The 13,103-nt window shown below is 50.4% G+C and overlaps 1 protein-coding gene across 3 annotated transcripts in view; it reads left to right on the top strand.

The window, feature by feature from the left end:
* Cars1 (cysteinyl-tRNA synthetase 1) overlaps positions 1-11,502 on the top strand; it is a 57,488-nt gene extending 45,986 nt beyond the window's left edge. For 2 of the 3 annotated variants that reach the window (XM_036199871.1, XM_036199860.1), the window contains 6 exons: positions 2,267-2,348; positions 5,614-5,694; positions 6,689-6,756; positions 8,867-8,926; positions 9,363-9,446; positions 10,730-11,502. In XM_036199871.1, the coding sequence (XP_036055764.1) occupies positions 2,267-2,348; positions 5,614-5,694; positions 6,689-6,756; positions 8,867-8,926; positions 9,363-9,446; positions 10,730-10,864 (510 nt within the window). In that variant the 3' untranslated portion in view covers positions 10,865-11,502. The remainder of the gene's footprint in view (positions 1-2,266; positions 2,349-5,613; positions 5,695-6,688; positions 6,757-8,866; positions 8,927-9,362; positions 9,447-10,729) is intronic. The other variant, XM_036199876.1, reaches the window with a different exon arrangement.
* The last annotated feature ends 1,601 nt before the right edge of the window (positions 11,503-13,103 follow it).

Raw genomic sequence — 13,103 nt, 5'->3', positions numbered from 1 at the left:
GCTAAATCCCCCACCCGCACTGGGCACATTCTTAAAGGTCATGTGATCACAAACCACAGTGCTATCCTGGGGGAATTCCCACTATTCCACTGCCCCTCAGAACTGGGCAGAACCCCATGGCAGGCCAGGTCCAGTTCTCACACCAGTCCAGAGCCCACCACATAGCCCAAGCCCCTGTTCCTGCAGCCAGTGCCAAGAAAATGTAAAGCTGTGGTCCCATAAAGCATCCAGGTGCCAGTTTAAGCATGCAAGGAAGCGCCTGTTAGAACAGACCCGTGCACACAGCTGGCTTCAGCATTTGCAGGTCTAGTAGGCTGACAGACACACGTGTCAGTAATGGTCCTTTGCAGCGTGAGGACAGCTCATTTATGATCCCCTCCACCCTCCTCCTGCAGAGAGTGCTCTTTAATTGCAAAATTAAGACAGTGTATATCAATGTTTAGACGGAGCATCTGCTGCGCTAATGCTCAGTACAAATGGAAAGACAAAGCTGTCTCAGAGCTGCTTCCTACTGCTGCTTCCCAAGGGGCCCCTCCTCCACACAGGGCTGCAGCCGAGAGCCCCGATCCCGTCAAGGAAGAGGTCTCTCTGAGTCTCAGAGTGAGCTGTTGGTGTGGTGGCTTCTAGACTTTGCCAAATAGGAATCACTGCTTGGGCTTTTTAGAAATTCATACAAGGCTCCTCTGTCCTCTTAACAAATATGCTGCCAGCTTTCTTTTTTTTTTCAGAGCTGAGGACCGAACCCAGGGCCTTGTGTTTGTTAGGCAAGCGCTCTACCACTGAGCTAAATCCCAACCCCCCAGCTTTCCTTTTTAACATTTTATTTTTAATTGTGTGTATGGGGGTGGTATGTGCATGTGAGTACAGGTGCCCTCAGAAGAGGGCATCAGAGTCCCTGGAGCTGGAGTTACAGGTGATTGTGAGTTACCCGATACAGGTGCCAGGAACTGGATCCTCTGCAAGGCCACCAAGTGTTGAGCCATCTTTCCACTCTTTTCTTTGAAAACAAAAAACAAGATGTAACTCCTAGTGGAAGTCATTCTGCCTTTGAAATTAAAAGTAGTTTTTAGTCTTCGACAGTGCTGTGGTCTTGGGGAGGCATCTTAAGATATATCACATCATGTATCCCCAGATGGTCGCATTAGTCCCTTGATGTTGGCTTATAGGAAATAGCAGCCACTGATGAATGTAGTAAGCCTGTGAGGCCAAGCATCCTCTACTGCACAGCTCCCATGGTGAAGATCAGTTTAAAAATGCTGTGTGAGTCAGAGAGGCAGACCTGGGCCTAAACCTCTTGTGTTCAGGTCGAAGCCAGGCAGTAGGATACTAGCTCCAGGACTGTTGGAGACAGACCCTTCCCTCTACCAAGAGGCCTTATTGGGTACTGGGAGCTACGTTGGTAGTACGGTGACTGGGCTATTTAAGCTGGTCAAGGGGGTTGGAGATAAGGTCTAATTCTACTCCAGAAGTCCAGAGCCTCTGCTGTAATTAGACAGTTTTCCTCAGTCTGTCTGGTAGAAGGCCAGGCCTAGTTAGCTCAGAGTTCAGCTCTCTCTTACCTTCCAGCCAATGTTTCTACACTTCTTTATCTTGGTTCTTGAGCTATAGTGTAATCTGAGACCCTTCTCAGAAGTCCCAGACCTTTTTGGTCCTGGAGATAAAGAACACTGTAAGATGGCGCTAGAGTAAGATTCCTATTTGGGTATTGCCCACTGTGGCTCTGGGTCCCCTGCTTTATCCTCAGTGTTACTGTAGGTAGTGACCCTTTGTACAGTTATTAGTGTGAGTCTTAAGTTAATAAGATGACTAGTCCTCGGCAGGCTCACATGTGACCACTTATGATCCGTGTATCCCAGTGGCCCATTGGAGATGGTAAGGACAGATTTCTGACAACTGTGTCTGTCCTGAGGAAAACACATTGTGTCAGCAAGGGACAGAGTAGTGACTACTGAGTGTATCCAGCTAGAATCCAAAGGTGCTTTTTGCTCCCTGGCCCACATTACTTTTATTAAGTACTTTTATTAAGTATTATTAAGGTTGGCAGTATGGTGGCTAGCTTCTTTAAGCTATCCAAGAAAGCTGGGGATAGGGTCTAGCTCCACTCCAGCACATGTAACTCATCATACCACCAGGCATGACAAGGACTTGTGGGCTTCAGGACACGGGATACAGCTGTGTGTAACATATGGCATATCCACTTAACTGTTAGGTATTCATTTACAAATACAGTAATGGCTCTCATGACTCAAACTCATTCTTTCCACAGCTCGAGTCCACCGTCATGCCCTACCTACAGGTATTGTCGGAATTCAGAGAAGGCGTGCGGAAGATTGCCCGTGAGAAAAAAGGTGAGGCCCCATGCTGGGTACCTCACACCTTGCCGCTCACCCTCTGCCGGGTGCCCTGTGACAGCTGCCCATGTTCTATATGTGTATAGCTCCATGCCAGGCTGGACCATTGTACTAGGTCAGAGTTACCTTTGACTTAAACATCTCGAGGAGAACCTTTCCTTAGTCCTGAGGGTCAGGTGTCTACATAGCTCTTGTTCTGAACAGAGGCAGGCTGGAGGACCCTGTGCGCAGCTAACATACACTTGCCCTTGGCTTGCATTGGATCTCCTTTCTGTTCCTGGTGACCCAAGAATGGCTTGTTCTATTGCAGTCTCAGGTTCTTGGAAAAGCTCCTGCTGAGGCCAGAGCTAGAGTCCTATCTCTGCCCTACCTGGGGCATGGTGGTGCCAGGCTACCTATGCACACCCATCCTTTCATCCTCCAAAGTTAGGAGGTGTATGATTTGAGAGACAGAGAATTACTCAGGGTGCCAAGACCCACACCATCATTTGTGCCAGGTGGTTCTGGGGAATCACCTGCTGCTGGCACAGGTATCCCCAGTAGGTACCCTGACTTAGAACCTTGTCCAACGAAGATTTCTTTGCCTCACTAGGCACCACACTAATTATGAAGTGGCTTGCTTCTCGACAGGAATGTTACTGGCTATGACAAGGGTGGCCTCCAACTCGGAAGAACCTCTCCTCTTCTAGTAGGCTTCCATCCTGGTTCCAGACTCAGCAGGCAGTTCCAAACCTAAACCTCCATGGCATTGGGGACCTCAGCAGCCTGGGCTGTGTCCTCTGAGTCATGTAGGTAACAGTACCAGGCTTTTCCCAGTAGGGACTAGGCTCCGGCAGGCATAGAGCTGATCGAGGTGGATGGTGTGTAACAAAAGTCATCTTCAGATCGGCTCCCAGCATTCAGTACAGTGCTCTCTTGTGCAGCTCCACCTCCCATCACTCCAGCGTGCACCCTCACTGGACACAGTGCCGCTGCTGCCGCTGCAGACTGCCCCATTCTGGCCTTTCATGAAGCATGGCGTCTCTGAGGTCTCTCCATGCCACAGCTGGCATCTGTTTTGTTCTCTCTCAAGGCTCAGTGGATGGCTGGCTTCTGTCCACAGATCTCACTTTCTCTTTGCTTCTTTCTCGAGAGTAGTTGTGAACGGTGCTTGCTGCGAAGGACAGCATGCCAGGCACTCACTGGGAATGGATTTCAGTTTTTCTAGGCTTGCCCATGGGAGTGGGAATGAGGGGCACCTGGGTTCCTGATGGCAAGTACTGAGGACATGCCAGCTTCTTCTTGGGGGCCGGGCTATGCCATGCTCCTGAGCATCAGCACAGGTTCTGGTTTCCTGCCTCCTACTTTCTGCTACTTTCTGGATTGATCTCTAGCCCTACCTTCCTCTCCAGTTCTACCTCTCTCTCTCCTCCTCTTCCACTTAAAGAATATGTGTGTGCATTTCCACATATTTCCACCTATGCCTTTCCACACGTGTATGGAGGCCAGAGGTCAAGTTTAAGTGTTGTTCCTCAGGAGCCTTCCACCTTATGAGACAGATTCTCTCACTGGGACCTGGAGTTACTGATTCAGCATGGCTGACTGGCCAGCAAGCACCAGGGACCTGTTTCCATCTCTCCTGGGCTGGGATTGTAAGCTCACAGCATCATGCCTGGCTCTTGGTGCTGGGATTTGAATATGGGTCTCCATGTTTGTGTAACAAGCACTTTCTATCCACTGAACTGTTACTTCCTAGCCTCTCTGTTATTTTTTAAAATTTTTATTTATTTACTTACATGTTTTTGTGGTGGTGATGCTAGCTAAGGCCAACTTGGAAGGGAGCCCATAGACTGCAGATGTTCACATTTCTAAGCAGAGTTTGCCTCTTAAGGAGATCCTGTAAACAGGACACGAAGCCTGATTGACCCATGCAGTCTTACTTCACATGCCCTGCCTTGCTGTAAGCTTGTGGCCATAGAGGGACTTACCTGACCCTCTTGGGTGTATTTTCTTCAGGGAAAAGAAGGTCTGTTATGGCCAGAAGACCATCTGGGGTGATAAGAGTCCTGTAGGATGCTTGGTTCGTAAGTGCAAGGGGAATTGAATCTCAGCCTGAGCAGATAGAAATCTGTGTTGTGTCTGCTGTAGACCATGGTGCTGGCCTTAAAAAAAACCCAGTCCCTTCCTTTAGTGCTTGGCCTTCCAGTGTCTGTCCTTTCACCCACCACAGGTAATACATCTGGTCATTGAAAGTTCTAGCACCGGCAGAGAAACTGTCTCAGAGGTTAGGAATGTTTATGCCCTCAGTGGCCACATCCACAGTCCTTTGATTCTCACCTGCTCTGTCTGCTCAGCTTCTCTGTCGCCTGCTCTTTGTCTCTCAGTTTTTCCTGTGTGTTCTGGCTCAGCCTTGTGGCAGCTACATCTGTGGTGACTGAGCCAGGTCTGACCAGACTCATCAAGCTCCCTGCTGAACCAGATCCAGTGTCATCCCTGAGGTTGTGTGTGGGTCCCTTTCCCTGTTTGTGGCCCCTCCGTACCTGCACCTGGTGATCAGACTTGACTATCATCTCTACGTGAGACAGGCAGCATTTGGAGGGCCACCCCAGTCTCCAGGCCCAGCCTAAACCATGAATACCCTTCACTCCAATGACATTCTGTTTCAGCAGGGCATTGAGAGCTGTGGGAAGCTGGGTCTTCTCAAACACTGAGGAGCTCATAGCCCTTAGACACATGCACAAAACTGCTGAGGTGGCAGTGTCAGGGGAAGGAAGAGCCATTCAGGACATCAGGATGACTCAGGGCAGAGACCTTGAATAGATGTAGCATTGGCCTGCAGACATGCATGAGGGGACATGGCCTCAGTGCTGAGTCAAGCTGGTGATAACCAGGGCTTCTTCGACTGTTATGGAACCTTGTCATTGTGGGACAAAGTTTGGCCACACCGAGCTCAAGGCAGTCTGACTACTCCCTGCTCAGCATCTCTGGGAGCAGTCCACAGAGTGTTTTCAGACAGGTCCTGGCTCCCAGCACTAGGCTGCAGTACTAGAACAACTGATTGTCCTCATTGGACCCTGTGGGTTCACCAGGAGGGAGGCTGTGGGTCTGTGCTCTACCCTGGATTTATGTGGTGGTGACGGCAGCGGCATGACTAGCCTCCTGGCTTTCCTGTCTTCTCTGCAAATCTGGCAGCCAGTACCCACTTGCCAGCACTGGAGGGAGCACGGGTTTGGGGGGCCTGGGCCTTCTATAGTCTAAGGGAGGTGCTCTTTCTTGCCTACAGTCCTTGAGGTTCTGCAGCTCAGTGATGCCCTCCGGGATGACATCCTGCCTGAGCTCGGGGTGCGGTTTGAAGACCACGAAGGTGGGTGACCCCTGAGCTGCTCCCTATGGACAGGGCAAGTAGCTGGTATAGGTAGGTGGTGAGAAGGATGCTGGGAGGTGGGGTGGCACAGCAGTAGTCTAGGGGCCCAAACAAAGTAGGTGTCTTCTCAGATGTGCCCTACCCTTCACCCCATCTCATCCAAGACATTGTTGATTGCTTGCTATGGTAATGTGTTCATTTCCACAAGGGACCTGGGCAACCATTGCTCGTTTTCTACCTGCAGCCTTCCCTCACACTTGTAGGGAGACAAACTGCATGTACCCCAGTCTCACTGTGTGCTTTCTGACTTTGTGGAGCCTTTTGCTACACGGAAATGTTTTTTAATCCCACCTTTTTACTATTCAAAGAGTCATACAGGACAGACATAGCACTTGTCCAGGCCACCTGTGCTCGTCTGAAGGTGACTGACAGCTGTGACCGACTTGAGCACTCAGCTCCTTTCCTTCAAGGGTTTGCTCAGCACATCAAAGTGTCTTTTTTCTTGAGGAGAAGGAAAAGGTGGCAGAAAGTGCACTGTTCTTAATATTGTTTTTCTGAGACAGCATCTTCCTGTGTAGCCCAGGCAAGGCTTGATTTTGTGACAGTCCTCTTGCCTCAGTCTCCCAAGTGCTGGAATTGCAGGTGTGAGCCACAACACCCGCTAAAGTGATGGGTTGAATTTGATGAGTCCAGACAGGCAAGGTTTTCCCATTTTGCCCTGGTTTTGTGTTTTTGCAACACTGGTATGGAATCCCTGGGCTATGAACCGTGCTAGGCAGGCATTCTACCTGATCTGCAACCCAACCCTACTTATTTTGCCTTTTACCAGTTTTCTTCACCTGTCATTGATTTTTGCCTGTGTGAGCCAGAAGGCAGAGTCCCAGATCCCCGGGCAGGAATGGTGTTGGGGCCTTAGCAACAGGCTCAGAGGTAGAGCCCGGCAGGCAGGCAGGCAGGTCACAGTCGTTGTGTCTCACTGACTGTCTGCTTTCAGGACTGCCAACAGTGGTGAAGTTGGTGGACAGAGACACGTTACTGAAAGAGAAGGAAGAGAAGAAAAGGGTAAGTAAAATCAAAGCGATGGGGCTTGAGTTTGCTGAAAATGAAAACACTGTAGTGCTGTTTGTTCTTATGTTGCTTTAAGAATGGATGCTTGTGCTTTGGTTAAAATTCTGATCCTTGGGGGCATGGTGACACAACTCCTTTAATCCCAGCACTAAGGAGTCAGAGGCGAGCAAATCTCTTGAGTTCAAGGCCAGCCTGGTCTACAGAACAAGTTTTGAATAGCCAGGGCTAGACAGAGAAACCTTGCTTCAAAAAGCAAAACAAACAAACAAAACATTCTGATCCTTATAAATGTCATGAGGAAAAGTTAACTGGGTAAGTAACTACTTTAGAAAAGTGATCCCTTGGCTGTGTGTGATGGTACATTCCTTTAATGCCAGCACTACTTGGATGCAGAGGCAGAGGCAGGTATTGCTCTGTGAACTTGAGACCAGTCCATAGTTCATTCCAGGCTAGCCAAGGTTACGAAGTGTGACCTGTCTCAACAAAATATAAAGGGGGCAGTGGTGGAGTTAGCCATTTATTCTATTGTGTTTTGTTAAAACAAGGGTTTCATGGAGCACAAGCTCAGGATTTAGCCAAGGCTGGTCTTGAACTCCCGATCCTCCTGCCTTCCCCTCCCAAGGATTACAGGGGTGCACCAAGATTCCCATTTCAAGTGGCCTGTTGGTTTTGGTTGTTTGTTTAATTTTCGTTTGTTTATTTTTAGTGCAGTGTGAATATTTATGGGGCGGGGGGCGGTAGGCAGGGCAGCTCAGCCTTTGGTGTAGCTCTTCTCCTGGCAGCTAGCATTGCTCAGCTCCTCCCGGTTTCTCTGAGTTTACATCTCAACCCTCCACAAACAAAAACCTATTTCTATTTGTGTATGCATATGTGTGAGTGTCTGTCACAGGCGTACAGGTATGGACCCGTAGAGGCCGGAAATGGACATTGGGTTCTGCCATGGGTGCTAGGAATCATGCTTGGGTCTTCTGGAAGACCAGCAAGTGCTGTCACTGCCACTGCTGAGCCTTCTTCCATCCCACCCTTTTAAAGATTGACTTTGTTTTTACTCTTTATGTCCAAGTCTGTAAGTGTATGCCACAAATTTATGGGTGCCCATGGAAGCCAGAAGAAAGTGTCAGATCCCCATGAAGCTGGACTTACAGGTGGTGGTGGCCTGCCTAAAAAGGGTGCTAGGAACAAAACTCTGGTCATTTGCAAGAGCAGCAAGTGAGTTGACTCTACGGGCCCCTGTCCTCTTCCTGAAGAACTTGAGTGCCCACTTGGTCCTGGAGACCTTGATCTCCTGCAGGACATGAAGGCACACACCTGAGTCATGGCCTGCAGGAACTTGGTGTGTTTGGTGAGGTTCTGGTTATGCCTCGACTTGCTGGAGTTCTCTGTCACCTTGTTGAGGCCCATGGCTATGGAACAGGGTGGAGTCATGGCTCCTGCCCTTCAGTGGCAGCATGACAGGAAGGACAGTACTGTGTGGAATAAGTGACCTGTTGTTAAAAGGGATCCCTCAGCTAAAGTGGAGGTCATCACTATGGAAGTGCATGTATGCTACTTGGCTCTCACCTAGTGCCAAGTGTCCTGTGTGCTGTCATGTACTGTGCTCAGTCTGTCTGTCTGTCTGTCCTCCAAGTGTCCTTCCCCCTGTCCCCACTCTCAGTGATGGGGATGGCCCCTGCATGTAAGGACTTGGGTGACAAATGGGAGAAAGAACAGAAACGTGTTGCCGTAGTAAGTGTAGTGATACACATCTGTAACCTCAGTACCCAGGAGCTGAGCCAGGGGGATTACCATGAGTTGGAAACTAACCTGAGCTATACAGCAAGACATTTTCAGAAAAGGAAAAAAAAAAAAAAAAAGACTCACTCTCCTCACGTTGGGGTCATTATGCTCCGTGGGCCAGTCACAGGCAGGCACCATGTTGGGTGTGCACCAGCTTAGAGAGCAGGCTCAGGGCAGCTCTCCCAGGGACCTTTGAGAAAGGGGCAGAGTTGATAGTTGGGTGGCTGAGGGCTGATACACAGGGTCAGGGAAAAGCACCACAGGTAGGGCCTGGCAGTACAGCAGGGTGGGCTCAAGTGCTTGTCTCAGGTGTGTGCTGCTTCCCCAGGCTGAAGAAGAGAAGAGGAAGAAGAAAGAGGAGGCGGCCAGGAGAAAACAGGAGCAAGAAGTAACTATTTCACTTGTTTGTTGGGGGTGTAGGGTCTCCTGAGCAAAAATCACACTTTTACTCCTGATGTTCAGTTCTCTGTGCCTTCTTTGGGCTCGGACAAGGCACCCTGAGGAGCCTCCCAGAGGGAGCTGGCCTCTGCCTCCACCCCTCAGATGGTGTCCTGGCATCAGCAAAGGAACGTTGCCCTAGGTGGGTCCCCAGGGCCAGCAGCTCCACGGTCCTGACATCTGAGGAGTGCTGCAGCCCCTCAGGCCTCTGGATGCTTAGGTGGTCTTTCTGCTCCCTGCCTGTGGCTCTCCTCCCAGTCTTTCTGCTGGGCTTAGGTTGAGTTTAAAAGCTTGGAAGCCATGTGGTAGAGGCGGTAGAGTGGGCAGCATGGTGGTGGCAGGCCTGTGTGACACGTATATTTGTGTGTGTGTATTGTGTGTTCCAGGCAGCAAAGCTGGCCAAGATGAAGACTCCACCCAGTGAGATGTTCCTGTCAGAAACCAACAAGTATTCCAAGTTTGATGAAAATGTAAGACAACCCCTCACTCTTCAGACTTTGCTAGCCTACATCCTCTAAACTGGAGTCCTGGGACTTTCAGCCTTGGGCCAGTGGGTCTCCTGTTTGGAGAAGGCTGTCGGGGCAGCTGCCAAGGCAAAGGCTGAGCTAGGCTGTCTCTGCCAGTGATATGGTGAGCTCTGGCCCCTGGCACTGAGTATGGCCCCAGGTCCAGTTTAAGGTGACAGAAAAGAAATCTTCAGGTTCTGTGGGGACCCTCCCAACTGCCCAAAGTGCAAATTTATAACCCTGCCTCATCTCTGGAGGTGCTTGGTGTCCCTTAGGTGTCTCCCTGAAGGCTCTTGGATTCATCACTACATAACCCTCTCAGCTGAGAAGTTATAGGCCCTCCTCACCCTAAGAAAAGTGCTCCAAGCCGGGCGGTGGTGGTGCACACCTTTAATCCCAGCACTCGGGAGGCAGAGCCAGGTGGATCTCTGAGTTCGAGACCAGCCTAGTCTACAGAGAGAGATCGAGGACAGGCTCCAAAACTACACAGAGAAACCCTGTCTCGAAAAACCAAAAAGAAAAAAGAAGAGTTCTCCAGACTTGTGCCACCTTCTCTCGTCTCATCTGCTAGAATCCCACTGCCAGATGAGCACACTTGACTGAGGGGTGACCAGACAGCCACACAGAGATGTAGTGACACATACTTGTGATCCCAGCACTTTGGAGATGGAGGCAGGAGGATCTCGAGTTAGAACCTAACCCCTATCTTTTTTTGTCTTTTTTCTTTCTTTCTTTCTTTTTTTCTTTTGTTTTGTTTTTGTTTTGATTTTTTTTCGAGACAGGATTTCTCTATGTAGTCTTGGAGCCTGTCCTGGATCTTGCACTGTAACCCTGGCTGGCCTCAAATTCACAGAGATCCACCTGCCTCTGCCTCCCGAGTGCCGGGATTAAAGGCGTGTGCCACCACTGCCTGGCTTTTTTTGGTTTTTTTTGGTTTTTCAAGACAAGGTTTCTCTGTGTAGCCTTGACTGCTATCCTAGAACTCTGTAGTCCAGGCTGGCCTCGAATTCACAGATCCACCTGCCTCTGCCTCCCGAGTGCTGGGATTAAAGGTGTGCCCCACTGCTGCACAGCCAATCCCAATCTTGAGATTTGTCCCCTGTCTCAGAAACACACTAGACAAACAAGGACGTGGATGCTGACCCTTGGTCTAAATACAGCTAAGTCAGGGAGAGAGGTGTTTTCTCTCAGCAGGGATGAGGCCTGCAAGGAGAAGGGAACTGATGGCATCTCTGTGGTCCTTGCAGGGACTGCCTACCCACGACACTGAAGGCAAAGAGCTGAGCAAGGGGCAGGCCAAGAAACTGAAGAAGCTCTTTGAAGCCCAGGAGAAACTGTACAAGGAGTATCTGCAGATGTTGCAGAACGGCAGCCTCCAGTGATGCCACAGCAGCCTGGGAGGGCTGTACCTGCCAGCCTGGCCACCATAGACTGAGGCCACACCCACTCAGGCCCCGTGCCCTGGTCATGTTTACAGCTGTTCTCACACCTGAATCAGGAGAGTGGCGGCTCTGGGACACTGATAATAAATTCTTCTGAATGGTGAAGCCTGTTCTGCCCTCTCAGCACTTGGAGAGCTGGCCTATGGGTGCCTGGTCAGCAGCTTACAACTTAGGCCACCTAGTCAATTGAGCCCCTTCAGCCAGCCTGCCCGAGGAATTTCCCTCACATTGGCGCGCTGGGCTAATCTCTGCTGTGTTGGCGCATTTGGTGGTATTGGAAAAAAGCCGAATCAGCCCAACCGATCCCCCTGAGCCTCAGACAAAGGCTGTTCAGTTGGCTCTCTGGCTCCGATGAACACACACTGCGGGTTTCCCAGAGCAACTGGCAGGGCAGCAGCAGGATAGTTGCCCTGTGGGGTGGGGCTCTGGCAAGCTGCCTGGGACTGCTGTTAGGACAGCAAGCCCAGATCAGCACCACTGGCTTGTGAGATAAGGGGTCTTCAGGGCTAGCCTCAAGTGTGTTTCCTTCCCGCCTGCTCCCATCTGGTTGCTCGCTGCTGCTGCTAAGAATCAGCACCCATGCTGAATGTGTCTGGCCTTCTCTGATGATAAAAAAGGGTATGGGCAGCAGCCAGAACCTGCCTGGCACCTGTAAAGGCCAGCTCCAGAGACACCAGGGGCAGGTGTGGGTTCCAGATGCCACAGAGCCCATGTGGCAGGTGTGCTGCCCCTTTGTCCTTGTGACAGACTTTGTTGAGAACTGTCTTGGAGACACCTGTACCAGCCGGGGGTACCATAGGCATGTGTTGTGGGGTGTAGTCATGTGAGACTGCAAGAGGCCATACAAGGTCCCTCAGATAGTCACAATCAGATGGGATCATCGGAGTGTGCACCCAAGGACCTTAGACTCTGTGGTCTCTCTTGAGGCTTCCGAGTGACTGCATCTCCCACCTGGAAGCTGTGGTTCCACAGGTAGCTGCCCTGAGAGAGAAGGCACTGGATGGCTTTTTAGGATGGTGTCTCACAGGTCAGCACCGTCCCTCCTTAGGCTCTGGTTAGAAGCATCCCAAGTTTACCCATTGTCACCAGGAGGAGAGAAGACAAGTTCCCAGAGAGGGTGAGGGCTGGAGAGACCACAAAGTCAGTCAGCATTGAAGAAGAGCTTCCCTGTGTATCTCAGCTGCAGTAGTACTACTATACTGAGCTATAGCAATAGCAGTTTGACTGTTGGCATCTACAAGTATCAAACACACAGGCAAGACTTACACCCCACTGAGCTTACACCCCAGCTATAATCTGAGGCAAAGCAAATGGAATGTCAGTGGTAAGAGCCAAGAGTCTCATGTAAGAGTACAACCCAAGAAGGAAAGGAACAGCAGTGCATTGTCAATTGGACAGCAGGATGGAGGCACCAACACTGTGTCCCTCCAGGCAGTACAGATGGGCAAGCTGGCAGAGTGGAGCAGCAGGGCAGCCTAGGCCTTACATGTTTTCCCTCCTACAGCAGTGGGCACAGTCATGAAAAGTAGTCTGCCCACAAAGGAACAAGGGACAACCTAATGACACCTAGCCGTCAGCTGGTTCTCGAGGGTGTTATGCTAAGGGAGAAAGTAGCAAATCTCCAAGGGTCCCACCTGTCTGATTCCCAAGTGATAATTTCAAATCCAAGCTGCAGAAACAGCAACGATAGGACAGCCCTGCCTGTGTGACATGCTGTAGAACCAACCACTATTGCTGCCAATGTCTGCCTCTGGCATTGATCTCATTCTCTGGTTGTGCAAGATAGAACATTTGGAAAGTGTCAGAGGCAGGGGTGGTAATACAACTGGTATTGCTGGAAGAGGAGACAGATAGCCATACATGCAGAGAAAGGGACACAGGAACACAGAGGTAGAGGCTTTTCTGGGTGGGAGCCAGGCCCTGCCCCAACCCTGGTTCTACACAGCCCGTGAGAATGCGTTTCTGGTACTGCAAGCTTCTGGATTGTGATACTTCCTCACAGCAGCCACAAGAAGCAAACAGACAACCATTCGCCACCCCTGCTCTTTGTAGCAGATAAACAGAAGCATGAACTAGTGTTTTATTTGACAAGCAGAGCTCAGAGGAAGTAATGCAAAGGACCAGCTAGTGTGTGAAAAAAACGTTCAGTAGTGTAATTGAAGCTGGGGAAACTCAGTAT

This window comes from Onychomys torridus, chromosome 1 (assembly GCF_903995425.1).
Source record: "Onychomys torridus chromosome 1, mOncTor1.1, whole genome shotgun sequence".
In the NCBI taxonomy this organism is placed as follows: Eukaryota; Metazoa; Chordata; class Mammalia; order Rodentia; family Cricetidae; genus Onychomys; species Onychomys torridus.
The sequence above is the reverse complement of the archived record's forward strand: the minus strand, read 5'-3'. Positions and strand labels throughout refer to the sequence as shown.